The sequence below is a fragment of the Macaca mulatta genome, chromosome 6, assembly GCF_049350105.2.
Source record: "Macaca mulatta isolate MMU2019108-1 chromosome 6, T2T-MMU8v2.0, whole genome shotgun sequence".
Taxonomy (NCBI): domain Eukaryota; kingdom Metazoa; phylum Chordata; class Mammalia; order Primates; family Cercopithecidae; genus Macaca; species Macaca mulatta.
This window is the reverse complement of record NC_133411.1, coordinates 176,412,586-176,428,888: the sequence shown is the minus strand read 5'-3', so window position 1 is coordinate 176,428,888 and position 16,303 is coordinate 176,412,586. Positions and strand designations below refer to the sequence as shown.

The window sequence follows — 16,303 nt, the reverse complement described above, 5'->3', positions numbered from 1 at the left end:
AGAGCTTTACAGCACACACGATCTCGATGCATGATGTAATATGACTGAAGCAATTCACCACAACCTAATGCTATTTATTCAGGTCACAAGTGTTGTCTTACCTATGGGGGCAGAGAGGTAAACTGTCTTCGACTAGCAGGCTCGGAGTAGTAAGCAAAGGGAGGTACAGATAAATTTATACTAACTTTAAGAATTCTCCCCACTCACACACACAAAGATTAGAGCTACTGTGGATTTCAGTAAATCTCTGCTTGCCCAGCAATAATAAAGGAACTGCAGTGAGCACAGATCTGCGAGTCAGGACAAGGCTACAACTGGCTACAACTGTCAGACTGTCAGAAGAACCGAAGTCAATGATGAGAAGGTAGCTCTGGTGCAAGGTGCAACTTTGGAACTGCATCAAAATGCGGTTGGTGCCTAACAAATAACAGATAATAAAGATATAATTGTACATTTCTATTGTACTAAGACACCTATGTCCAGTGAATATAAAAATGTGTATGTTGTGGACTTGTGAGTGTTGATTTTTGCCGGGTTTTTAGAACCCTTTGCAAACACACAGTAGCAAAACAGTCAAATGAGGCAGGCTGGAGGAAACAGAAAAGAAAATCCACCTACATTCAAGGTACAAGACAATAATTTCTAAGCCTTTGGGATCTATTTTTTTCCTTGCATTGTAATGCAGTCAAGTGTATGAGTGATGCCTTTTGTGTTTGATAATGTCAAGTGTGAATGTCATGGGCAGCCCCCCATCTCTGATAGTATTAAAATTGTGGGAAGATGAAAAGCTTGGAAAAGTAAATGGAACAAATTAAATTAAAGTGGTTGGAGGACAAGGAAAGTCACTCATCTATAGTTTGGTTTTGAGGTGATGTTGGTGACCGTGTCCACCTGAATAGGCTGGTAAAATCTGTGTTACTGAGGAAAAGCATGACACTCTACTTACTTAATTGTACTAATAATTATTTTTGCTCCTTCTCATTATGAACTCTGTTGAAAAGAAAACAGCTTATATGTTCACATATAAACTTCCATTATATAGTTAGGGTAGTCTCCGCAGCTGAGCTTGTCAGTCAAATACACTAGACATCAAAGAGTTCAAGGTAAGTTAGTCAAGGTTTATAGAAAGTAACTGACAACACAGGCAATTCAGAGAGGAAATTAATTCTAATAAATAAAGTATATATGTTTTTAAAGAGATGAAAACCCTCAAAGATCATAAAAATCCATCCTAATCAATGTCAAGAAACCAGAGATGAATATAACAGTAATTGATTTTACCGAAATAGCATGGAGAGAACGTCACACCTTCTAAACCACGGGTCTGATCTCCAATGAATGGTGAAGGTTTTTCTTATGAAAACATGAAAACAAATGCATATACACAAAATCCCTGTCTAATGAGGCCATGACATCTGCAGTACAAACAAGATATTGCAATAATTATAATAAGAAGGTGTTTCTTGTAGCCAGTCTCCCTTCCCCAGCGTTTCTCAACCTTACTGCTGAAGTCTAGGCTAGTGCAACAGATTATTCATGGGTTTCCAGTTTCTGGACTAGGAGGTCTCAACAACATTGCTACAAGGGAAAGATATAGGCTACTAGTAGCAATACCTCGGTAAGGTTGCAATTCAACCGAAGAATAGATGTTCTATAGACAGATGTTTCAGAATCTCCTGGGAAGGGTGTGTTATATGGTGGGACCCTATATTCCAGTACTTCCCCGTTTACATCCAGAGCCTCAACTCCCCTAAAGCTGCCAGATCACCCCTCTCCAGTGGCTATCAAATACCTTGGCTTGCCGTTCAAGACTCTCCATCATACTAGCATCAGTTACTCCCTTTTGGCATGCGCCCCCTGTGCCCACTCTGATTTTGCTGATGGGGATTATTTTGTGTTTTCACATTCCACTCCTAATTCAAAGACAGGCTCCTCAGGGTCCTCTCAACCTGCAGCGACCTTTTCTCCCCTGCTGTCCTAAGGGAGGGAGTTAAGAACTGGCACTTTTAGTTCAGTAGGCTGTTTGGCTCATATTTTACATCTTCATTAGATTCTCAGTGAGTGGAGAGACACCTCTTGTTGTTGTTAGGGGTGCAATCTGGCACACTTAACTCATGGTATTTTGAATATAGTCAGTGCTTGATAGCTACTATTAAAAAAAAGAGAACAAGAGGCAAACAGCAACAAACTTTACTAGAAAGTAAAATCTCCCACCAAGTTGTGAAGCTTTCCTTATTTAAAGACAGAATTTAAAAAAAAAAAACAAAAAAAACAAAAAAAACTCTATGGGTCAAGTCCAAAAAAAAAAAAATGTGTTTGAATCAAATAAAAATACAAAACCGGGAACATCCTTAGCCCAGTGGACTTACAGCGCTAATTACAAAATAGAAGTAGCTGACGCTTACGCCTCCTAAATATAAGGTTTTTCCTCCCAGAAAATAGAAATAAATGGGTGTTAAATCAAAATATCCTATGGAGCATTTTACAACTCAGGAATGAAAGCTGACAAAGAAGTGATTCAATGCCAAAGAAGAATCCACCAGCAAAGAACTAGGTCTGCTTAAGGTAACAAAACCGAAAGCTCTCCAACATAGGTTACACCCTTGTCCTGTCTGCAAGTGCTTTTGTAATACCCAACATCCCCCTCTCATTGGAAAAAATATATACAATTCCCTTTCACTATTGAAATCAGTTAATTGATCATTTCCAAAAATAAATACTCCCATAGATAGAGGTCATTGGTCCTGAAATTGCATCAGTTCGTGTCTGGGTACGAGATTCCTGGGCTCCTCTGGGACCTCTTTGTCATTTTATCACAGTGATTACAAGCGGAGTAGTTCCAGCGTGGGTCCCCTCAGTTTCTAGTGCTTATGTTGGCTCTCTGCGTTCCTATTTTCTCCATCAAGCCTTATAGCTTTTGCTTTGGAAATCTGGCACTTAATATCCAATGTTAATTACATTTCCTATTCTGAGGAAAATCCTATTGGGCTAATTTTTCAAAATCATATAATGAAAGAACTTCAGTGACAAATCATGTAGGTTTTCGATTGTTTTTTACGGGTAGATCTATTAAGCACTTAATATTCAGTGGGAAAACAGTCTCAGAGCAATGAAATTCTATTACTTTAGAGGTTGCATGCTTTTAATTTCTTAATATTTCATTACATGTTGGCAACTGGTGCATATTTTTATAATGCGTTTGATCATTACTCTTCTCAGGGTATTCTATTTCAGTTCTTCCTCTGACATCATATTTGCATGTTAAAGGGTTTTAGCATTCAGGGATGAAATGTTCTGAATAGTAATGTGCAGTTAAGTTGATTTTTTAAAAACGGAAAACAGCAAACAGACATTATATATAGGGACTAAAGAGAACAATCTCATAATTTTAAAATCGAACTCAAGTTTTAATAGCTTTCTATGGAACATCATAAATGGTAATGATTCAATATAATTCATTAATTAGCAAATTATGCAAAATGCTATCAGCAGAGTTTGGGGAGAAGGATCTTTCTCCTTGGCTTTTATAAGTCTACTGCATTTCTTTTTTTCCTGTAAAAAAATGCTCTTTTCTTTGCTCTCCAGCAACATCTACTGGAAAATTCAGAAAAATGCTATTTATATGAATCAAATAGTTTAAGGATAGCTTTGATTACCATCTGCCTAAAAAGAGCACGCTGAACTACAAAACAGTTTACAATGAAATTATTTCTGCTTACTTTAGTTCTATTTTGTTCTCTAAGAAAAGGATAGTGGTTTGGTGATGCAAATAGCCAAGCCGCAACTTAAAATTTATCATCGCCTCACCTGGAAGAAGTCATTTTCATAAATAAAAGCAAAGCATATATGATACAGACAACATATTTCTCTTGGCCCATCTTTTCAACACTTGCCACTTATTTGAGAAATCATCATCATTATCAGCAGCAGAATAACAGCCTTCAATAGTTAGGGATAGCTAGAGTCAGAGAAAAATTTCACGCAAGAAAAAACGACGTAGACAAAAAAAACGAGATTGAATTTGAGAAAAGCTATTTCAAGATTCTGCAAAGTTTCTTAAGTTGAAAAAAAATTACATGTGATGTGATTTTAAAAACTCACTATGCTACCACCAGCACGATTACATCAAACATTCGACAGCAGTGTCTTTTTCTCTTGTCTACATCTTTCCCTATTCTTTTAACCATGAGGAAAAATGAAGTTTCCCCACACCTGTATCAGGGGCTTCCCAGGGAACTTCCACTGGAGATTATCTCTGGATGATGAAGTATGATCAGACCCATAGTCCATTTGGTCTCCACTCCCCACTGCTCAGCAGTTTCTGATGTCCTCATAAAATTGAATTCATAGGCTGCACCCACAAGATGCCATTAGATGGTCTGGCAAACACGAGATACGCCAGGGTATGATATTGAGGAGCAAGTCCGGTTCGGAAACTTGGGAAGAAAAAATCTGATCTCCAGACAAATATATAAAATATCCTCCCTTCTGTGGCCGCTGAAATCAACAATGCCATAGTATAGCAGTTCTTTCTAGGACCAAACCTAGTACAGGCATTGAAGTCACCCTTGTATATATCATTCCAGAGGAGCATTCTTTTAACTGAATTTTGTACTTTTAATATTCAGATTTTCTCATAAAAACATTTAAAATGAATTGAAACATTCTATGCTATCTCTTAGGTAAAATCTTAGATATCATCTGGATTTCTATTATCCTTAATTAGAAACTTGGCTAATTAGAGGTGGGTTTGGTTTTTTTTTTTTCTTTTTTCTTTCTCAAATCTCAGTTTATTCATGTCAGCAATAAATTTTAGCAGCAGAAGCAATGAACACAGAATCAACAAAGACTGAGGTTAAAAACACATAATCAAAACTTTAAAACAACAGTAGTAGCAACAAAAGTCAAGTTCTGGGAGATCAACGTCTATTACATTTTGTGTTTGTTCAATGTTAAAATAGATATGAGCCTTTTAAGCTTCACCCCAAAGCTCTTTAAAGGAGAAATGCCATCAAATATAATCCACAACTCTCATTCATAGCACACAAAAGGGACATATTCCTAAAAGCTACCTACAGTGAAAATCCATATGTATTCCACATTTAGGATCCCGATGCAAAGTTCCGACTCGAGGCTGGTAATCAGCCCCTCCATTATTGAACCGCTTAGAATCCAGAAAGGTTTAATCAAACAGCACCTCCAGAGTTAACTCCCATTTCAAACTGTCATAATTCAGTTATCCTAATTATTTACCGGATCCCTTCCTACAACATGCCCTAACCTGATGTTTTAACTTCATATTTCATTTGGGACAACACTTAATCTCCATTTATGAAACATCAACCTGACACAGGTTAAGGAGATATAAGAAGCGCTTCACCCACAAGATCCAAGCCAAACAAACCCCAGCAGCTCGACTTAAATAAACTCTACCCTTGCTTAAACCTCCAGTGAAAAATTATTATAACACATCAGAAGTTCAGTTAGAAGAAAAATTTCAAATGCCAGCTGTCTCCTAGGGTTTAAGTCCCGGAGTTCAAAAGCAGTATCAATTGGATTATTTTTCTCTCCGTTAGCTGTTTAGAATTTAACGTAATGCAAAGTGCTATTCTGATCAAAATCATCTTTCTCATCTCTCTCCTTAAATAAAACAGAGGAGAAATCATTCAGTATAAATGCATTTACTATACAAATCTATTTTCAATTGAATTTGCTGCATGCTCTAATTCATCAAAATTAATACAGGTACTTTCTATGTTAAACAAAAGGAAGCCGACTGAAAAATCGGCTTCTGCTGTGGATGCCTTTCTCAATTACAAAACGGTGAAAACAGAGATTTAACTAAGCCACTCGGTCAAACCCTCCGATCGGCGCTTACCTGCCTCAGCTGAAGGCTTCCTTCCCTTGTTAGCAGCGTGCAGCATCTCTAGCTCGCTCCAATCCTTACCACCGGTCTCAAATTACACTGCTAAGTCCACCCCCCGCCTTTTTTTTTTCTTTCTTTTTTTTCCTTTCTTTTTTTTTTTTTTTTTTCCCAGCAAGAAAATGCTTATTGAAAGTGATTAGTTTTTGTTGTCCCTTTTAAGTCCCTCCTGCGGGAAGGAACAGGGGAGCAATGTGACGCCACCTTTTAATCTTTTGTAAGAGTGAAAAGGCAGAAAAGGAACGCTCGATCAAACTGAGCTGCATACATGCCTAAAACTCGCAGGAGAGGCTGCTGCTGCCTGGCGAAAGCACCGCTAGGCTTGAGTGTAAGAACAGAGAAGAGAAGAGAGTCAATGAATTGTGACAACGTATGTGCATCAAAGGCAGGAGGAGAGAGAGAACAATGAGCGAGGGAAAGACAGCGAGGAGAGAGGGAGAGAAGCAGAGGGAGAGAGAGGGGGAGAGAGAGAGAGAGAGAGTGAGAGAGAGACAGAGAACATCAAGAAAAGATAGAGCGGGTTTCAGGCAAAGGATTCTCAGAATAAAGCCACAGTGCAGTGTCTGGCAGCTTCTGTTTTTATCTCAGCGAGCATGATACACTGCCTCTCTCATTTAGAAACACATTCGTGTATCTCCCAGGTTTGAAAACTGAGATAATCGCAGTGTGTCTCTGGTTTTGTCTGATTGGCATTTAACTGTGTGGTGTACCTGTGATTTTTTAGGATGCATTTATGTGCAATTTATTTCGCATATTTATTTATGTAGACAAAAATGAAAGCTGCTAATTTCTACGGCAATTTGCAATGTAGTTTTACTGGCAGATGGAACTCTACTTATCATAACTGCTGACAAACTGCCATGGGTAAACAAAAGAAGAAACAAATGCTTCGTCTTGATAATTGTCTTAAAGAAAAAAAAAAAGAGCCCACACCAAAATATTAGCACTACAAAACCTGTGTTTCCTAGTTCAAGTTGAAACTGTATTTCTCTTCATTAGTTTTCATTAATAAAGGCAAAATAAAAGGGAGGGCATGGTGTCTGAAGGAAAGGTATTGGAAAAGAAGCTATTAGGAAAGTGAAAAATCTAAATTATTTCTGGTTTCCCTCCAAATGTGACAACAGGATTGCTTTCTTGAGTCCTGGAACAGAGTTTTTGAGTCACTACTGCTACAGACTTTTACTGCATCCTTCTCCCTTCCTGTACCATTTTAAAGTAGGTTCCATTTTTAACACAAAGTCGAAAAGAAATGATTTCCCAATTCAAATTGTTTCAAATGGTGTGTCACCAGCTTTGTTCCATTTCTACTCATCTCCTGCCACATGGGGGCTAGGATTACACAGTTAAATTCCCTAAGTGACCTCTTTTATAAGAATGTAAATTGCTGGTTCCAAGGTCAAGTATTTGGTATAAGTTATTGGTGAAAATGACTGCTTACCTTTCATGGTAAGCAGAGCTAAAACAGTAGTAAGTGAACAGGAAGAGATGCCCAAGCTTTTGACTGGTCATCTCTTCGAAATTAAGCAATTCCATTATCTGAAAGTAAATTATATGTGCCCTACTTAGAACAATTATCATTTTAGAAACATCAAAACTAGAAAAACCCAAATACACAACCATTTCAACTATCTTATGTCCCAACAACATATCCCTGGACCCTAGGAATCTTGTAATTTGGAATTCCTATGTAAGCCACCAGATATAGAATGAGAAATGGTCCAAGAAGAATAACACTCTCTTCCCCCACACTGGCCACATTGCTGTGCCCAAAGAGGGATTGCTTAATCTTGTTAAACTCAAAGTGTCATACTCTTCATGGTTTGCCAATAGGAGGGTATGTTTTCCCCTTGGACCCAAATAAAGAAGTAATCCCCACCTCCACCCCAATGTGCTCAGGATGAAACTCTACTTATCATTAAGGCAGAGCAGAGAATGGAGAACACACAGGGGCTGAACAGAAGGCAGCTGGCCAGAGAACAGAGAGTGCTCAGATGTAGAAGGGAAAAGAGAGCTGCAAGGCCCGGCTAGCAGGGAGGGAAGTGATGACTGGGAAATCCGGAATTCTCTGCGGACATTTTGCAGAGTGTATTGGAAGCAGCCTCCTTTAAATGACATTATTGATACAGGTTCTATAGTTAAAATTTACTTTATACAAGGGAATAAGTGGACTGAGAATTTTCTGCCAATAAAAATAAAGACCCAGTTACAAGGATGCAACTATTTCAGCACGCAACTATTTCAGCACAATAAAAACAGGGGAAGGGGCCCCAGGTTTATTGAGCAGGATTGGCAAAACATCGTCAATGAAAGATAAAAAGAAATCAAAGCAGACAAAAAGAGAGATTTTTTTTTAAGCTACAAATGGCTATCAGCGCTGTTGTTTATTTTTACCGCTTCCTTAGTGAGGAGGTGGGTTCCCCGAGTGGTTATCGTTTGTAGTGGAGTGGATGTATATGATTTAAGATACCTTTGAGTGGGGTAGGGGGCCAGCTGATTATACTGGGGTGACCAAGTCATATTAATATTTCTTACTGGAATGTGCCTTTTATGTGACTTATTTCTCTGCGGGAGAGCTTTACATTCATATGCTTATATGACAGCATATGATACGGTAGTTAAGTGCTCAGTTTTTGGAACCAGGTTACCCTGCCTAAGATTGAATCCCAGCTCCACTACCTACTGCTGTGTGACCTTGAACCAGTTATTGTGTCTCACTGTGGGGCTGTGTCCTCTTCTTAAGATGGGTGTAAGGCTACCTGCCTCATGGGTTGTCATTAAGAATAAATGATGCCTGTGCCGCGGTGAGTCCTGCTCCCAGCACATAACAAGCACTTCCATAAATGTGAACTTCTATTGTTAGGAAACCCACTCAACAGCTTTTAAAAATTTTTAAAAATGGATAACATGGACAATATTTCATCACCTCAGAATGGATGACTCATAAAGACTTCTTTCCACTCTGACCTTCTTTACAAGCTCCAGTTCTTCAAACTCCCCTCTGGGTTTTTCCACTTGGATAATATGCGTAAAACTCAACGAGTTCTACCACCCAACGCATGAACTCACCCTCGAAGCAAGCCCTTTCTCCAAATCTCCTCACCAGTGTAAAAATGTAAAATCCTTCAAGCCATTCAGGGCTCAGTTCTTCCCCCACCCCATCATTCAATTACCAACAACTTAAATACCAACCCCATATCTCTTAAAGTTACTGTTTTCAGACCTCTGACATTTCTTCATTTGTGTACTTTTGCCTGGACTGTTGCAACAATTCTTTAATGCAGCACTTCTTTAGGCTGTTTTATCTGTGCTGAAACACACGAAGGGCGGTGAAATGCAGCACCCATTCCAGGGGGCATTCCTAGGGTTCTGGCAAGGACTGCACCAGAGATTGTAACCCCGCCTTTCCCCTTCTCAAGAACGCACTTGGAATCTGAGTGAAAGGAGAATGACATTATTCTACGTACGACCTTGACTCTGCCCTAATGTATAAACCAGCTAATGTTTGGCAAACTAATACTTTTCTATTAGTGCCTCGTTCGTTGTGACACTTCTCTCAACTGTCGTGACACAGCTATTGAAAACAGCCGTTTTAAGTTTTTTTTTTTTTTCTTCTCCAATTCATCCTTCTCAAGCCAGAATAACCTTCTTAAAATGCCACTCTGAATGACATCCATTCCCAATAGTTATTGATTGGTCAATTGAAAGTCTGTTTTATTTCATTATCTTATGTATCGGCTTGCAAATCATCTAAGGTTCACAATTCCTTAGAGAATCAAGTGCAGATTTGTTTGCCTCAACTTCAATCGCCTCTGTGGTTTGACACCAACCTATCCATATAAGCAGTGGTTCTATCCTACTGCACAAGAGTTTACTGTATGCCCAGCCTGATGCATATGCATCCCTTTCAGAGCCTCAAGTACATTATTCGTTCTCTTTAGAACATCCTCTTCTCTTTCATATCAACATATTTAACTCCAATCTTTTATCAGAGACCAGGACAGGTTACATGTCCTCCACAAGGATATCCTTGACCTTCTTGGTTTACATTGATGAACCTGTTAATTCCCCTAGCTATCACAGTGCTCTGGGATGTATCATAATTAGGAGCTGGGCTTTGGGGTTAGTACTGGGTACAAATCCCCACCCTGAAATTTGTTTCCTAATTGTGGAAAACCTGGGTCAAATTCTTTTACTCTCTAAACCTTGCTCTCCCCATCCGTAAAATATTGTGAAAACTTAATAGCTAATATATGTAAAGTGATTAGCATAATAGCTAGTATAGCTAACACCTACACAATAATGAAATAGTTCATAGTAATGGGAATGCTTTTTAAATGACAGGGACTTATCATTGCCTCTAATTTCTAACCTTGCAACAATTCACCAAATGGCTGTTACTAGAACCATTTTACAGACAACAAAACAGAGATTTAGCAAAATTAACTTACCTGATGTCACACAAGGAGCAAATGGCAAAGCCAGGATATTAACCCTTGTCTTTCTACCTTCTAGTTATTTTTATCCATGTCAGGCATTCAGACTTAGCTTATGCCATATTGGTTCATTATTACTTGACTTTTCAGGTTTGTACCCCATTCTTCCATATATATTTAAATTAAATGAGAACAATATTCACATTGTAAACACTCTGCATCTTTAGTACCTCCCACAAATCTGTAAACAAAGTAGCTTGCTTACTCGGTAAATATTTGTTGAGTGTTTGATCATCTATGCTCATGGGGATTAAGTTTTTAACCACATTTAAATTCAGTGACACTGTTTTTTGAGGAAATGTTTTCATCATGTTTTCTACAAAAATCATCAAAATTATACAAAATAATATAAAAGACAAACATTACATATGAATGATGTAGCTATAACTGGACAAATGGAAACAAATGCAGTTCTCTGCAAAAAAAAAAAAAAAAAAAAGCTTTAGGAAGGTGATACTCATTGATTTGGTCCCTCATACTTGGCATTTACATTCTGCTTGAAGATGGGCCCCTCAGGCCACCCATTCCATGCATGGAAAAAGAAAAGTTATTAGCTGAAAGTCCTCCTTTTCAGGTTACACAGAAAGACAGAAATAGCCACATATATACCCACAGCGTTTGATCACCTTTAATTCTTTCTTTTTAAGTAAATGCATTAATTATGTTCTCTTTTATTTTCTCTCTGGCTAAGTCTATATAGTACTAAAACATTCTGGAATAACATAAAAAATTCCATCAACCTATATGATGTTTTTCTGTGTACATGGTGATGAACAATATTGTTGAAGTTTCAACACGTTGAATAAATGCTTTTATTTGAAATATATATTTATATAAATATATATACACACACACCATGGTCTCTGCCTGTCTGTGCACAAATGAAAAGCAATAGAACTAAGATAAGGAACTGCCTGTCCTCCCCATATTAGGATAATTAATGGTGTCACACACTTACTGTCTTGAAATATTTGCATAAACTTCATGAAGTCAACGTATTTTTATTGTTGTTGTTGTTCACTGCTATATTCCTAGTAGCTAGACCAGTGCCTAACATATGTTGAGTGTTCAGTATATATGGGTCTGATAAATGAATGAGCCATTCAATTCTGCCTACATTCATCTATTCCTAGTAATGTTTTAAAATCTGGTCTATATACCTCCAAACGTATTTTTGTACCCTGCTATCTCCTTTTGCATGGAATGATTTGTTAAATGTTTGCTATCCTTTGTTTAAAATAAGATATTTCTCCATCCAAAAATATTTTTTTCTACATTATATTAGCTCAGAGTAAATGCTCTTTTCTCCCATTTCTAAGCACCCATTGCCGAGAACATTTTAATACATAAAATTTTCCAATTAATCTTGTCCAGCCTTTGGATATCTCATACTATTGGTGAACTGTTATTCTTCTAATATTACTAGGTCTTTTTTAGTCGATTTTTATCTTACTTCATCACATAGTTTTTAAGTATACTGCAGGTTACACGAGCGAAGTATCTTTTTTTTTTTTTTTTTTTTTTTTTGTATAATATATGTTGCTATTCCTTTGAGTACTACCTTGTACCTAGAATGCACTTACTTAAAAAGACATGCTGATTTGGTGGGCATGCAATTCTGATGGGCATGCAATTCTATCATTCAGAAATTATGTGAAAGAGCTTATAATACAGTCCCTGGCCTTTTAAAAACTGTTGTTAAAATACAGCTAGTATAGTGCAAAAGTGCATAATTTTTTGTGTAGCGTTTTTACCCCTGAGGTTGTATGAAAGGCCGTGTATTTATTTACTTTGGTATGTATTTTTGTGTTTATGCACATGCTGTGCATCAACCAGTGTTCAAGTTGGTGTCAAAATTAGCTCATCCCAACAAATTGAGATTCTTGTAGTAGGAAGAATTAACAACTGCCCTCTGGAAGAATATCGTTTTCTCCTAATCATTTATATATGAGTTGGAAATCAGCTTGTGTTGACCCATGGGCAGCTAATCCTCAGAGAGAGAGTTCTCAATTCTATAGGGTCTCTTCTATGAGGTCATTTCAGGCCCAATTATATATCTCTCTCTTCTAGGAGGTTTGTCTTCCCTTAGGGTGAGTATGATAGGAAAGAACATTGTGGAAGAAACCTCATCTTAATAATCCTTTTACTTTGGACAAAAGGAGTTTTCTTAGGAAAGATTTTTCACCCTCATAATGCTTCTTTCTGGATTCACTAGAGATTCATGCTCCTGAAATTGCCTCTATTTTTTTTTTCCAAAAAGAAAAAAAAGTTCTCCAAAATAAGAAAAGAACATAACCTTTCAAGTTTCAAAAAAGCCCTTAATGCATCTTTCTTATGTGTAAAGATGAGATAATTCGGGTCCATTTTTATATCCATTTCCAAAATTGCAATGAGTATATAATGTGATTAAAGGTTTGTGATATAAATAGTTTTCTGAAATTAGTTTATTGGCTATTATAATTATATCAGATCTTATTTAGCCAATTAAAAAATTATTTTGCTTATAAAATTGCTCACATTAATTACCATGTTCTGGCATTTTGGTTTTTGTCTGCTGAACAGAAGTCTGTCTTGTCTGTTTTCCATTTCTGTTTTGCATAGTAATTGGAACAACCCCTTAAGTGAAAACCAAAGTAGCGGAGCCACCTTATCATAAAGTAAAAATGGAAAGCAAATCAAGAGAGAACCTCAAATCTCTGCTTCCCATGGTGGACCAAATAGAGTTGGCCTCAATGAAACTCTAAGTAAGAATTTACGTTCCTCTCCATTGAGTTGAATACAGGCTTTGGTGGACTGTTTGGTTCTTGTTACCGATGTTTTTCAATATGGAACATTTGAAAGCATCCAACCAGAAGTTGCACAATGATCACAGCCTTGAACGTATTCATCAGAAAAACGCATTCACTGCCACAGGTTTTATTTTTACAGGAACCAGTGTGCTGCACTGTTTGCGAGTTTCTTCAATACTCTTACCCATGACAATCACAAAAGCAATTCACAACCTTACTTATCAGATAGTTCTGTTTTACAATAATCTGGTTGCTATTTGTAAAATCCAGGATAAAACAGTGCAATTTCTGATGCTGAATATCTGAAAAGCTCTGGAAGCTGCTAGGAAGAGATATGCACTAAAATATGTAATGTGATGGAATTACAACAAACAGACATTCTAGAGGGTGTACACTCTAGTGCATCTCAGAGTACGTGACATTTAATGGTGCTACTTTCAAGATTTGCAAATAAATTCTGCATTTAAACTGCTCCCTTCCACTCACAGTTTTTCTTAGCTCCCATATTTAACTCTTTCATTAAAAAAAAAAAAAGATAGGACTCTCTCAAAAAGAATGATCAACCAAAACAATTGCCATTGAATGACTGTTTCCAGAACAAAATGAAAGTAAGGATCTCAATGAGATCATTTATTTCATGAGGCTAGTTCCTAAATCTCTAGATGTACCATAAAAGCAAAAACATCTTTCTGATGAGAATTTAACTCACACAAAAAAGTGGTGATTTTAACAGCTGACAAATCCCCTATAATAAGGGGCTTAAACAACAACAACAAACAAACCACTTTTCCAGTGATTAGTCTGTGCAGATGTCAAAGAAAAGTGCCACACACTCCCTTAAAGAATATAGACACCAGTTAAATCTTTTTGGGTGTTTTCATGACCATATATTAGTGTGAGAGCAAAATGGGAATAACATACACCACTGAGAGGCAGTATAGTGCAATAGATAAAGTGACTGCATTTCGATCCCCGATCTGTCACCATCTCAACACATAGCATTAGCTAAATCACTTCACCGCTATCTACCTCAACTTCTCCGTCTATGAAATGGGACCAGTATCTTCCAGTTTCTGATAATAAGACAAACAGAAAACATTAGCATATTTGTAAAGGCAGACACCCTATCATTTCTTTGTGCAGTTAAATTCTACCAAAGCTAAATCTACTCCAAGAGAAAAAGGAATTGCGTTCTGGAAGCTAAATGTTGTTCTGGAAGATGCTGGGGCACCAATTAATAGAGTGAAGTAATAAACCACTCAATAATCCCGCACTGGCTGAAAGAACTAATGCAGCTCACCTCTGTTGCTATGAGTGCAATACCATGTACTCAGAGGGTGCTCGATAAATATTAGCTGATGATGATATTGACAGGGTGCCGTGTAGTCACGGCACTAAGTGAATTGCTAAGTTTACAGTTGTTCAGAAAACTCGTTGAATAATTATTGGCAATAAAAGAAACCTATCCCTGACCTCATTTACTTTATTGTGACATCATCTTATGCATAATAAGATCATCACCAATCCCTGGAAGCTTAATAGCCTTGTCCGACTGACTTGAGACAATAAAAATAAGGTCATCCTGTAAAACATATTTAGAATTTGGGCACTTCTTAAAACTTTCATTGTTAGCGCTCTGTTGCAATCTATCATCATTTCTTTTCTGGATTTTTTAGAGCCTCCCAACTGCTTTCCATGATTTCTACTTTAGGCCCCTGTGGCAGTCCCTTACGCTGGGGATTCCTAATGTATCTTACCTCCATGTATTCACAGTCTTGTATAGTTCTCTCTCATACTGACTCTGGGATTGGCCATGACTTGCTTTGGCCAATAGGCCATTAACAAAAATGATGCAAGAAAAGGCACAAGAAGTTCTTGAGCATAGGGGCTTGCCCTGCTGGAAGAATGCCATCCCCATGAAAGAAAGCCTTTTCTGGCCTCCTAGAAGATGAAAAACCACGTGGAGGGAAAGGCTCAAATATTTCATGGAGTCCAGCCCTCATGTAACCCACCAGCTGGATGAAACTGTACAAGTGAGTACAGGCAAGTCACCCAAAAGAACTGCCTGGTGGACACACCAGAATGTGAGAAACAATCATTTCCTCTTGTTTCAATCTGCCAAGTTCTGCTGCATTTGTTATCTGGTAATAAATAACTGATACATCCCCTGCTGATTATTTCCAACTCTGCTAATCAGGGGGATTCTTTTTACAATGTAAGCCAGATAATCTTACTCCTCCACAAAGCCATCTATGAGCTCCCTACCTCAGAGGAGCCCAAGTCTTCCTAAAGACTTGACTTTCTAAAGACTTGACATGCTCTGCCCTTCCCTCAATTTATCCGATGTCAACTCCACTAATCTCTCCCTCACTTTCCTCTTTTCAAAGCTGCACAGGCCTCTACCTCGAGGGTTCTTCTTCATGAACATGGATTACTCGCACACCCCATTTGGGTATTTTCTCCAAAATCATTTTTTCTCAGCAGGGCCTGCCCTGATCAAACTGCATCATCTCCTTGTCCTTAATTCCCCATCCTCCCTTTCTGTTCCCTCTCCATTGCACTTAAGACTTCTAAATCACAATATGGTTTACTTATTTTGGTCACTGTCTGACTTGTTTTCTCAGAATGTAAGCTTCACGAGGGTAAGGAGTTGTATTTTTGGTCCCCACACTTAGAACGATGGCTGGTACATAGGACAGGCTTAGTAAGTAGAGTTGTGCACCAGTTAGCCGTGGGGATACATTCTGAGACATGTATCCTTAGGCGATTTTGTCATTGTGCAAACATCATAGAGTGCACTTACACAAACCTCGATGGTAAACCCTACTTCACACCTAAGCTGTATGGCATAGCCTGTTGCTACCAGACTTCAAAACTGTACAGCATGTTACTGTCCTGAAGACTGTAGGCAATCATAACACATTGATAACTATTTTAATATCTCAACATGTCTAACCATAGAAAAAGTACAGTAAAAATACTGTACAGCTTTGGAAGGCCGAGGTGAGTGGATCACCTGAGGTCAGGAGTTCAAGACCAGCCTGGCCAACATGGTGAAACCCCATCTCTACCAAAAAAAAAAAAAAAATTAGCTGGGC

The 16,303-nt window shown here is 37.9% G+C and overlaps 1 protein-coding gene across 1 annotated transcript in view; it reads right to left on the bottom strand.

The window, feature by feature from the left end:
* Nucleotides 1-5,928, bottom strand: part of TENM2 (teneurin transmembrane protein 2) — a 689,205-nt gene extending 683,277 nt beyond the window's left edge. Inside the window, exon 1 of the mRNA XM_015141369.3 lies at nucleotides 5,879-5,928. Coding sequence (XP_014996855.3) covers nucleotides 5,879-5,924 — 46 coding nt within the window. The 5' untranslated portion in view covers nucleotides 5,925-5,928. The remainder of the gene's footprint in view (nucleotides 1-5,878) is intronic.
* Between the last annotated feature and the right edge of the window lie 10,375 nt (nucleotides 5,929-16,303).